General features: G+C 40.2%; 1 protein-coding gene across 1 annotated transcript in view; it reads right to left on the reverse strand.

Annotated features, from left to right (window-relative positions):
• Window positions 1-13,411, reverse strand: part of LOC134303002 (NACHT, LRR and PYD domains-containing protein 3-like) — a 220,874-nt gene that overhangs the window by 1,540 nt on the left and 205,923 nt on the right. Inside the window, exon 8 of the mRNA XM_062988230.1 lies at window positions 977-1,150. Coding sequence (XP_062844300.1) covers window positions 977-1,150 — 174 coding nt within the window. The remainder of the gene's footprint in view (window positions 1-976; window positions 1,151-13,411) is intronic.

The following is a 13,411-nucleotide window of genomic DNA, read 5'->3' on the forward strand; positions in this document are numbered from 1 at the left end:
CACACTTTGGTTACTTTCATGACAGGAACGGTCGTTCTGGTGAATGTATGAACACATTGATGAAGATAAACTAGTTACACAAGATTCATCAGTTCACAAGATCAATGTCAAACACAGTTAAGGACAATTTAGTGTCTCCACTTTACCTCCCTTCCATGTTTTTGGACTGTGGGAGGAAACCAGAGCTCCCAGAGGAAACCCACACAGACACAGGGAGAACATGCAAACTCCACACAGAAAGGACCCGGACCGCCCCACCTGGGGATCAAACCCTGGACCTTCTTGCTGTGAGGAGACAGTGCTACCCACCCAACTGGTTAATGTAACTGAGTCAATGAATCACGATGTAAAAAACTTTGTGTTCATGAAGAACCTGATTTAGTTCCACAAATTAATTTCAGAGCATTAAACTGCCAGCTTTTCAGAGCTAACATGCTAAGTCAGAGCTACGTTGCTAACTGAACCACAAGAACTGATGATTTCTGGTTTAAATCTCTGTCTCAGGATCCTGGACCAGCAGTAGATGTTTTCTGGTGCTCAGGCTGCTGTGGAATTGATCACAGATGAATATAAACAGGTTACTAGCTTATAGCTAAAGAACGTTGCAGTCGCATCTGTAAATGTCACCAAATAAAAAGCTAATCCTCAAAGTAATTATATTCCTGTATAGAAGAACACTGAGAAGATAAAAATAGCAGTTATGACTTTTTTTAAAAGCTGAATCACATTTTTCTTCATCCATGATAAATTCTTACAGCAGGTCCAGCACCAGAAACTCAGGTGCTGCTGGTTAAGCATCTAATCTCAGGTAAGTTAGTGAGCTACAGTAAAGAAACAATCATGATAGGATGTGATGATGTATGAAGACTCCAAAGAGTCCCAAACAAACCATCTACCAATGTTTAGCTTTTAATAAAATGATGCTTCAGAGTAAAACCGATCTTCTGTATCTACAGTGTAAGAGTGAAGATCTTACTCCAGTATCTCCAGTGTACAGTGTGGATTCTCCAGTACAGCAAAGAGCAGCTTCACTCCTGAATCCTTTAGTTTATTGTTACTCAGGTTCAGATGTTTCAGACTGGAGGAGTTTAAACTGAGAACTGAGGACAGAACTTCACAACTTTCCTCTGTTAGATCACACTTCCACAACCTGGAGAGAAATAATCAGATCAATCAGAGAAATGAAAGACGTCACCCTGCAGCAGTAGGTGGAATCTAAGTAGCAGATCTGACAATATTACCCAGACTGCATTGCAGATGAAAGTGAAAGCAGCTGAATTGATGATGCTGAATCAGTAATCCTTCCAACATGAGTGTAAAATGTGATTTCAGACTTAAAGTGGATTCCACATTTTAAAGGCTTTCAGAGTTGAAATGCTGAATCTTCAGTAGATCTCTGTTAGCTGGTAGATCATTTAGCAACAATCACACTAAAACATCTCCACATTCAAAACCAAAAACCCTCCCAAACACCAACCAATGGAAGCTGGGATTTCAGTTCTAGTTTAATTAATGGTGCTTAACTAATTAATCATGAGAGAAGAGGAGGAATTCGATTATCTGATGTTTTTCTAGTGTTTTTGTTTGTTTGTTTACAGTCTTAGCTTAGCTTGTTAACAGAGAACAGAACAAATGAGGCTAATCACCACCACACTCCTAATGTTTGGTACAGTGGTGCAGCTAGTCCTGCATCATTTGTAGTTATTGTGATGTGAACACTGAGTTTTGATGTAAACTCATTATGTCTGAACAATTCATTAAGGGTAGAAATCAAATAATAATGTTCAATTTGTATGTTAATTTTAACTGTAACACTTTTAAACATCTACAATTAACACAAATAATAAAATAAATATATAAGCTTGACAGCCTCCATATTTTTTATCTTCCCACACAGACCACATGAACACGACCGATTCAGGTAAACGAGCTTGATCTCAGGGAAACCTTCTGCCCGACGTGCATTTAAAAGCAGCATCTGTCCAGGGTGTCTCTCCAATTGGTGCCTCTTTTTGCCCACTACACCCCCGACCAGGATGAACTGGTTAGTGTTTGTTTATTAGGATTTTTAAAGTCATGTTTTACACACTTTGGTTACTTTCATGACAGGAACGGTCGTTCTGGTGAATGTATGAACACATTGATGAAGATAAACTAGTTACACAAGATTCATCAGTTCACAAGATCAATGTCAAACACAGTTAAGGACAATTTAGTGTCTCCACTTTACCTCCCTTCCATGTTTTTGGACTGTGGGAGGAAACCAGAGCTTCTGGAGGAAACCCATGCAGACACGGGGAGAACATGCAAACTCCACACAGAAAAGACCCGGACCGCCCCACCTGGGGATCGAACCCTGAACCTTCTTGCTGTGAGGAGACAGTGCTACCCACCCAACTGGTTAATGTAACTGAGTCAATGAGTCACGATGTAAAAAACTTTGTGTTCATGAAGAACCTGATTTAGTTCCACAAATTAATTTCAGAGCATTAAACTGCCAGCTTTTCAGAGCTAACATGCTAAATCAGAGCTAAGTTGCTAACTGAACCACAAGAACTGATGATTTCTGGTTTAAATCTCTGTCTCAGGATCCTGGACCAGCAGTAGATGTTTTCTGGTGCTCACGCTGCTGTGGAATTGATCACAGATGAATATAAACAGGTTACTAGCTTGTAGCTAAAGAACGTTGCTGTCGCATCTGTAAATGTCATCAATTAAAAAGTTAATCCTCAAAGTAATTATATTCCTGTATAGAAGAACACTGAGAAGATAAAAATAGCAGTTAGGACTTTTTTTAAAAGCTGAATCACATTTTTCTTCATCCATGATAAATTCCTACAGCAGGTTCAGAACCAGGAACTCCCCAGATAGCATACGGATGTGGCCCACTTCTGGCAACGTTACGGCACTGCCGGCTCACTGCCGGCATCGGCAAACAGCATATGAGCCAAAAGTGGCCCACATATAGGAAATGCTTATATGGCCCACATGTCCCAAAACAGATCTGGGCCACATCTGGCAAAGACATGGCACCACTGGCAAACTAAGTGAGCCAGTAATACTGGCTCTTATATTAAAAATGGTAATGTCTCACTTTTTAAAGCATTCAAATGCATTAATTTGCAAATAAATAAAACAAAAACGACAACATTTGCAAAATTAATGAAAATTAATATTACTACTGTAACTAAGAATAATAAGATACACTGTAAAACATTTCAGCCTCAATAAGTTATGTGAACTCATTTCTTCTTTTCAACTCAAATTGTCATGACAAGTTTTGGATTTTGAACTCAGGTTATTAAGTTTTCAGAAAATCTAACGTAAAATAATCAGTTGTCTTGACTACTTGTGAGTTTTTCTATGTTGTCAATGTTCATTTAACTCATGTCTGTAAGTTATCAGTTAAACAAAAGGTGGGGAAAGAGTGGGCCATTCCTATAGGTGGGACCATTTTTGAGTTAGACAGAACAATAATATTTTTTTAAACGTTTAAACCATGGGAGCATGGGGCTAACCAATTTTTTTCACAGACAAAAAGCCATTAATATTAATACTGATAAAAACAAGAATAACACACGTTATACGATAGTGGACTACATTTAGCGGCGGAGGAACACACCTGACTCTGGACTACAGTTTGAGGCGGATTGATACACCGAGTGGAGTTTGGCAAGTTGGAGCGTTTACTACTGAAAGCATCAATGGCGGGAAGCAGGTGAGTTTATCAAAGTTTAAAATCTGTGTGATAAAAAGTAAAATTGTGTACGCCGACCATTAAATGTGACAGAACTGACGGATTTACTCGTTTCGTTATGTTTACCGAGGCCATGAACGCTTAACATGAGGTTAACAGTTAGCTACTACACCACTTGGGTCCATGGCAGATATTTTAAATAATGGTTGTGTAGGTTTGTGCTGTAATGAGTAATGGTTTATAATAAATAATGCTTGTGTTGTTTTGTGCTGTAATGAGTATAACGGAACGTTAACTGGGGTGAAATAAACTTTGGTTTGCTTTTAAACGAAACGTCTGCATGCGTGCTCGGGTAAGCTAATAGTGGAAAAGATTGTTAGCTAGCTAGCTAATTCGTTAGCCATCCACTTTCAAAAGTAAATAATGACTTGTAATAATGTGCGTTTTTACACTGTGTTGATCTGCTGAGCGTTAAAGAATTTGGTTTTCTTTTTAAAGTTGTAATTGGGTTTAATTGACCTATGTAGGGATGAATGAAGAGAGCTAAATATCTCCCTATCCAGATAATAATTTTATTCACATACATTTTTGAGAACACAATTCAGCAGTCTTGTTTTTTCTCTCTGCAGAGTTCTGAAGATCCCTTTCATGAAGTGGAAATGGTCAAGGAAGAATACTACTGTTTTTATTTTGGGTACACATTGCTGTTTTTAAAAGATGTACCAAGAGCCAAGGTGAAAACTTATGAAATATTTGTTGTTTAAATAAATGATATTTATAAAAAGAAGTTGTAAGTTGATTCATTGTAAAGTTTAAAGAAACTGGGAAACATTTATTAGTCAAGTCTAGAAATGACGAACATAAGCACTGTTAACTTTAGACAATAAGTTATGTGAATATAGCTGAAGTTTTATGAACTTAAAAGTGTGTTAAAATAGTGAGGAATTGTACGTTTGACTAGATAGCTCATTTTCTAAAATGGATAAAATAAACATATTAAGTTATTTTGACTCAGTGCATCAAGTTGAAACAATGAATAAAGTGAGACATTTAAATGTTTGTTGTATTGTTATATTGATGGAAAACATGATTAAGTGATGATTATTAAATCACAGGGTGTGATGTTTAATGGGATTGGGAGAGGGACATCAGTAAAATTTGGATCTGGGCCACATATGGCATGGTAACAGCCCAGTTGTTTTACATGTGGTTGAGTTGTGGGTCATTTCTGGCCCTGCTGGTTTAAAGGTGGCTGAGATGTGGCCCTTTTATGGCTGTAAAACGGCCGAGTTCCGGCAACCGCATCTGGCCCTCATCTGTGCCATCATTCCATGTGGTATGTGGGCCGCAAGTATGTGCCGGACGTGGCCCAGATTCGGGCCATATCAAATTTGCTATCTGGGCACTGACCTTGTTCTCCTTCAGAGGAGTCAGAACTATTTCAGGCTGGATCAGGGAGACGAAGGACGTCTGTAGGATCTACTCGGTGAACGGTGCTTATCTCCAGCAGCCAATGAGCGACAAGATCCCGCCCATCTATCAAAATAGGGTTCTGGCAGGGCTTATTTCCAGCAGCCAATGAGTGACGAGATCCCGCCCACTCGTAGAAACAGGGACAAAACTCTTACTGGAGAAGAGTTTTGAGCTGAGAGAAAGGCTGAGAAGAGCGTAAATCAGCCGATACCAAAACAGGAAGTGAGAAACTTTTTAAACTGAAAGTGAAACAGAGAAGCATGACTGAGAAAAAGTGCAGCAAAAAAACAAAAACGGACTGTTTATAAATTTAAAATACTTTTTATTTATCAAAATTTGCTTTTTGTTTCTCAATACGATAAATTTTTCACCCACAGGAGACCCACACATCGATTAGTCTTGCTGACAGTGGTGTATAGTAATGAAGTAATAATACTTCGCTACAGTACTTATATTACTTATATAGTATATTTTTGAGTATTTGTACTTAACTGGAGTATAAAGATTTTCAGCAACTTTTACTCTTACTCACTACATTACCTAAAGAAATTGTGTACGTTTACTCCCATACATTTGCCGTATGTAAACGACAAGATTTTTTTTTACTAAATGATGTGAGATGTGTTACAGACGGCACTCAGGTTTTACAAATCTGAGCTTGTAAATTAGACCAGTGGTTACACACATTAATGCACAGGTGCAAATGCGATCAGAGTGAAACGTATCATTCACTCGAACACACGAAAATATGGGCATATTTACATTTACATTTAGCATTTAGCAGACGCTCTTATCCAAAGCGACTTACAGAAGAGTTTCCATAGTGAACATTTCATTTCTCTAGTTTAAGTAAACAACAGTCCAAGATCACAAATCTGCTAAAACCTGTTAGAACCATTTTAGACACACTGATGTAAGTTAGGAACGATTAACACAGTAAAGCTGCAGCATCAGAGTTTTTATTTCTTATAATCAGCATTAAGATCGTTCAGTTATCAGCTAATATTTACATTTACATTCCAACCACAGATAAAACGTTTCACTACATTTAGTTAGAATTAATTCAGTGTAAAACTCATGAACACACGTCCCATCATTTACTGAAACTCACCTGCTGATAAATATTTCTTCAGTAACATCTGTATCACACCCACAGAGGAAAGATTCATGGTGTTGAGGACGCCAATCAGGGAGTAGATACGACCCAAACAAGATTAGTTAACTACAGATTTTTTTTTTTAACTAATGGTTGAACAGACCATTAAAGGGTTAAAAGCTCCAAACGTTTTGTTAAACTCTCTTGAGTTTTGCGTCAAATTAATTCAGCCAAAATTCAGTGGTTTTAGGTTATTGGGATTATCTATGACTTGTTTAACCCAAATCAGAAACAATCGGGACAGTATAGAAAATACAAATGAAATAGACGCAGTGTTTCTTACATTTACATCGACTTTTAAACAACAACTAAATAATGACGTGATTTCGAACAGGTGATGTGAACAGCTAATTATAATCATGAATTGGCACAAATTATGTTCAGATGGAAGAAGGAAAATAGGTTCATTGTGTTCACAGGCTTAAAAGAACAATTTTTTAAAATTCTGACTGCTTCTGTTTTTATTTTTGATACTTAAGTACATTAAACATCAGATACTTTTAGACTTTTACTCAAGTAATATTCTAAAATGTGACTTTTCCTTCTATCAAAGTAAATTTCTGGTAAGATACTTGTACTTTTACTCAAGTATGGCCTTCAGGTACTTTATCCACCACTGCTTGCTGACCACGCCCACACGCACGTTTAATATTATCCAGTTCAGTCTGAAAAACCTTAAAAATAGGACTAACAGTGAAGATAAACCGGTGACTTGTTATAGGACGTGTGTGTGTGTGTTTAAGAGAGGTGCATAGTGGGAGATGCTCTGTTCACAGTATCGGTATAAGTGAGTCAGGAGTCGATTCATATGAAGCGCAGCGTAAGTTTCTTTCAGCTACTTCTGAAACTAAATAAGACGTTCTGGGTCTCTATGTAGATGTTGTTTGATTGAGTGAACTTGAAGTGTAAAAGTTGAAGTGTAATACCTCAGCTGCTTTTGTGTGATGGTGCTTGTTACTTGAAGTACATTAACGTCAGAATTCCTGATTCCTCTAGCAGAAAGAGACAAAGTGGAATTTCTAGGTGATTCCATTGCTAACCAAGAGGAACATGACGGCTTCTCTTAAATTCACCAGAACCACACACATTTTAGTTTATGGACGGGGCATGTTTACTACTGTATCACATCATCTTTTAACAGTGTTCTAAAAGGATTTGGTAACTGAATACACTAAATGTTTTAAAAAAACAATCTGCTCAACAGTCAGATCTCCATTCTCATACTTCATTAAATGAGAAAAAAATAACATGTTTTATTTACAATTTACAGGAAGTCAAGAAGGTCAAGAAGCTCTAATACTGATCCATCATCTTCAACAGGAAGCTGTGCAACTGATTCCACAATATCAGTAAGAATTTCCATTGATTTCTTTGTAAGAATTATTAATACACTATATTGCCAAAAGTATTCACTCCCCCATCCAAATAATTAAATTCAGGTGTTCCGATCACTTCCATGACCACAGGTGTATAAAACCGAGCACCTCGGCATGCAGACTGCTTCTACACACATTAGTGAAAGAACGGGTCGCTCTCAGGAGCTCAGTGAATTCCAGCGTGGTACCGTGATGCCACCTGTGCAACAAGTCCAGTGGTGAGATTTCCTCACTACTAAATATTCCACAGTCGACGGTCAGTGCTGGTATAACAAAGTGGAAGCGATTGGGAACGACAGCGACTCAGCCACCAAGTGTTACCACGTAAAATGACAGGCCGGGGTCAGCGGATGCTGAGGAACATAGAGCGCATAGGTCACCAACTTTCTGCAGAGTCCATCACAAGAGACATCCAAACTTCATGTGACGTTCAGATCAGCTCAGGAACAGTGTGGAGAGCTTCTGGACAATTTCATGCTCCCGACTTTGTGGGAATAGTTTGGGGATGGCCCCTTCCTGTCTCAACATGACTGCGCACCAGTGCACAAAGCACAAGCTCCATAAAGATGTGGATGAGCCAGTCTGGTGTGGAAGAACTTGACCGGCCTGCACAGAGTCCTGACCTCAACCTGATAGATAGAACACCTTTGGGATGAATTAGAGCAGAGACTGTGAGCCAGGCCTTCTCGTCCAGCATCAGACTGACTTCACAAATGCACTTCTGGAAGAACGGTCAAAAATTCCCATAAACACACTCCTAAACCTTGTGGAAAGCCTTCCCAGAAGAGTTGAAGCTGTTATAGCTGCAAAGGGTGGCAACATCATATTAAACCCTGTGGATTAAGAATGAGAGTCACTCAAGTTCATATGTGTGTGAAGGCAGACAAGCGAATACTTTTAGCAATATAGTGTATAATATAGTGTATAATAAAGAGTATAATATAGTATATACAGTGTATCACAAAAGTGAGTACACCCCTCACATTTCTGCAAATATTTCATTATATCTTTTCATGGGACAACACTATAGACATGAAACTTGGATATAATTTAGAGTAGTCAGTGTACAGCTTGTATAGCAGTGTAGATTTACTGTCTTCTGAAAATAACTCAACACACAGCCATTAATGTCTAAATAGCTGCAACATAAGTGAGTACACCCCACAGTGAACATGTCCAAATTGTGCCCAGATGTGTCGTTGTCCCTCCCTGGTGTCATGTGTCAAGGTCCCAGGTGTAAATGGGGAGCAGGGCTGTTAAATTTGGTGTTTTGGGTACAATTCTCTCATACTGGCCACTGGATATTCAACATGGCACCTCATGGCAAAGAACTCTCTGAGGATGTGAGAAATAGAATTGTTGCTCTCCACAAAGATGGCCTGGGCTATAAGAAGATCGCTAACACCCTGAAACTGAGCTACAGCATGGTGGCCAAGATCATACAGTGGTTTTCCAGGACAGGTTCCACTCGGAACAGGCTTCGCCAGGGTCGACCGAAGAAGTCGAGTCCACGTGTTTGGCGTCATATCCAGAGGTTGGCTTTAAAAAATAGACACATGAGTGCTGCCAGCATTGCTGCAGAGGTTGAAGACGTGGGAGGTCAGCCTGTCAGTGCTCAGACCATACGCCGCTCACTGCATTAACTCGGTCTGCATGGTCGTCATCCCAGAAGGAAGCTGACGCACAAGAAAGCCAGCAAACAGTTTGCTGAAAACAAGCAGTCCAAGAACATGGATTACTGGAATGCCCTGTGGTCTGACGAGACCAAGATAAACTTGTTTGGCTCAGATGGTGTCCAGCATGTGTGGCGGCGCCCTGGTGAGAAGTACCAAGACAACTGTATCTTGCCTACAGTCAAGCATGGTGGTGGTAGCATCATGGTCTTGGGCTGCATGAGTGTTGCTGGCACTGGGGAGCTGCAGTTCATTGAGGGAAACATGAATTCCAACATGTACTGTGACATTCTGAAACAGAGCATGATCCCCTCCCTTCGAAAACTGGGCCTCATGGTAGTTTTCCAACAGGATAACGACCCCAAACACAACCTCCAAGATGACAACTGCCTTGCTGAGGAAGCTGAAGGTAAAGGTGATGGACTAAACCCAATTGAGCACCTGTGGCGCATCCTCAAGTGGAAGGTGGAGGAGTTCAAGGTGTCTAACATCCACCAGCTCCGTGATGTCATCATGGAGGAGTGGAAGAGGATTCCAGTAGCAACCTGTGCAGCTCTGGTGAATTCCATGCCCAGGAGGGTTAAGGCAGTGCTGGATAATAATGGTGGTCACACAAAATATTGACACTTTGGGCACAATTTGGACATGTTCACTGTGGGGTGTACTCACTTATGTTGCAGCTATTTAGACATTAATGGCTGTGTGTTGAGTTATTTTCAGAAGACAGTAAATCTACACTGCTATACAAGTTGTACACTGACTACTCTAAGTTACATCCAAGTTTTATTTCTATAGTGTTGTCCCATGAAAAGATATAATAAAATATTTGCAGAAATGTGAGGGGTGTACTCACTTTTGTGATACACTGTATATATATATATATATTTATATATATATATATATATATATATATATATATATACAGTATATATACAGTGTATCACAAAAGTGAGTACACCCCTCACATTTCTGCAGATATTTAAGTATATCTTTTCATGGGACAACACTGACAAAATTACACTTTGACACAATGAAAAGTAGTCTGTGTGCAGCTTATATAACAGTGTAAATTTATTCTTCCCTCAAAATAACTCAATATACAGCCATTAATGTCTAAACCACTGGCAACAAAAGTGAGTACACCCCTTAGTGAAAGTTCCTGAAGTGTCAATATTTTGTGTGGCCACCATTATTTCCCAGAACTGCCTTAACTTTCCTGGGCATGGAGTTTACCAGAGCTTCACAGGTTGCCACTGGAATGCTTTTCCACTCCTCCATGATGACATCACGGAGCTGGAGGATATTCGAGACTTTGCGCTCCTCCACCTTCCGCTTGAGGATGCCCCAGAGATGTTCTATTGGGTTTAGGTCTGGAGACATGCTTGGCCAGTCCATCACCTTTACCCTCAGCCTCTTCAATAAAGCAGTGGTCGTCTTAGAGGTGTGTTTGGGGTCATTATCATGCTGGAACACTGCCCTGCGACCCAGTTTCTGGAGGGAGGGGATCATGCTCTGCTTCAGTATTTCACAGTACATATTGAAGTTCATGTGTCCCTCAATAAAATGTAACTCCCCAACACCTGCTGCACCCATGCAGCCCCAGACCATGGCATTCCCACCACCATGCTTGACTGTAGGCATGACACACTTATCTTTGTACTCCTCACCTGATTGCCGCCACACATGCTTGAGACCATCTGAACCAAACAAATTAATCTTGGTCTCATCAGACCATAGGACATGGTTCCAGTAATCCATGTCCTTTGTTGACATGTCTTCAGCAAACTGTTTGCGGGCTTTCTTGTGTAGAGACTTCAGAAGAGGCTTCCTTCTGGGGTGACAGCCATGCAGACCAATTTGATGTAGTGTGCGGCGTATGGTCTGAGCACTGACAGGCTGACCCCCCACCTTTTCAATCTCTGCAGCAATGCTGACAGCACTCCTGCGCCTATCTTTCAAAGACAGCAGTTGGATGTGACGCTGAGCACGTGCATTTAGCTTCTTTGGACGACCAACGCGAGGTCTGTTCTGAGTGGACCCTGCTCTTTTAAAACGCTGGATGATCTTGGTCACTGTGCTGCAACTCAGTTTCAGGGTGTTGGCAATCTTCTTGTAGCCTTGGCCATCTTCATGTAGCGCAACAATTCATCTTTTAAGATCCTCAGAGAGTTCTTTGCCATGAGGTGCCATGTTGGAACTTTTAGTGACCAGTATGAGAGAGTGTGAGAGCTGTACTACTAAATTGAACACACCTGCTCCCTATGCACACCTGAGACCTAGTAACACTAACGAGTCACATGACATTTTGGAGGGAAAATGACAAGCAGTGCTCAATTTGGACATTTAGGGGTGTAGTCTCTTAGGGGTGTACTCACTTTTGTTGCCGGTGGTTTAGACATTAATGGCTGTATATTGAGTTATTTTGAGGGAAGAATAAATTTACACTGTTATATAAGCTGCACACAGACTACTTTTCATTGTGTCAAAGTGTCATTTTGTCAGTGTTGTCCCATGAAAAGATATACTTAAATATCTGCAGAAATGTGAGGGGTGTACTCACTTTTGTGATACACTGTATATATAAACTGTTCTGATTTTTACCTTACGTATGATAAAGTATGTTTGGAGGACTGTTACTGTACTTAAGTCTCTTCTGGTCAGAATGTTCCTCTTAGAAGAATGAAGAGCCTTTATTTATCATATACAGGTGTAAAGCATAATGAAATGATCTTTCTGCATAGCCCAGCTTGTTTGGAAGCTGGGGTCAGAGAGCAGGGTCAGCCATTGTAAGAGTCTTACTCAAGGGCCCAACAGTGGCTGCATAACAGAGCCTAGATTTAAACCAACAATCTTCCAATTGATAGCCCAAAGCTCTACCCACTACACTCCCACTGTCCATATTACTACTCTTTTATATAGTATACATTAATATTGTCTCACCTGTAAGAAACAGGAGGATGAAGAGTCGCTGATCCATCACTGACGTTACTGCAGAATCAGTAAGGAGACAGAAATGTGCTCAGCACTACAGCAGAATTAATTCCTGTGTTTAGCATCCTCATCTGCACTGAGGAAGGTGTTCTTAATGGATTTGTTTATATTTTGTATTCATTAGCAGACGTCCCTGTTCCCTGCATTAATTAGAAGGCATAAGGTCTATAGCTGTGTGCACGGCCCTGTTTCATTGTGTTTCATTGTGCTTTTTTAGGGATGGAAATCTTTTCGAAGAAATAATTCCCTAATTTTAGGGTGTCAGAAGGGAGTCCCTCCACATACTCCACCACCGCTGAGATCCGGGCTCAGTGGTTGGCCAGGCGTATTGCTTTCATGATTGGAGTTTATCAGCCCTGCACTCAGTGTTTCCACAGAACCAGACCAACAGGACAAAGGCAGAGCACAAAAGCAGTGCTAAAAATGTAACACATTCCAAAAAGGTGCCACATGGGCACATTAAGATCAGAATCACTATGAAATGTACAACCCTAAATCAGAAAAAAGTTGGGACAGTAGAGTTCATTGACTGACTTTTATTAGATGGCGTCCTGAATTAGCTCCGGCTGCTAACAATCGTTCCAAAGTTGACTGTGAGCGAGCGGTCCTGGTTGTAGCTTTCACTAAACTTCGTTCTCTCAGATCGCGTCTGTATCTCATAAAAATACAACAATCAAAAGGTTTCTTACAAGAAATGGACTTAATAGTCACGTATATCATTAAATTGAATGTGTGGTCGCGGCAGCGGTCTCAATGTACGTCTATCCACGGCGCATTACAAACCGGAAGTGATACAATACTAGTGTCATACGATATTAGCCACCATCTATACACTTGGACCGGTGAGGCAAATGACCATAAAAGTCTCTCATGTATAAAACGTTTGTGGAATGTTGGACCTTCTGTTAGAACTTAGGCGAGGCTGGTTTGTATGCGGTTGTATCAAGCAAAAGTATCTGAATCACAATCCAAGATGTGTAGTCAAACAAAGACAAATGAGATCAGGTACTATGCAGTACAAGGGCTTGGCTGAAACATGAACAAG

Source organism: Trichomycterus rosablanca, chromosome 2 (genome assembly GCF_030014385.1).
Source record: "Trichomycterus rosablanca isolate fTriRos1 chromosome 2, fTriRos1.hap1, whole genome shotgun sequence".
NCBI lineage: Eukaryota > Metazoa > Chordata > Actinopteri > Siluriformes > Trichomycteridae > Trichomycterus > Trichomycterus rosablanca.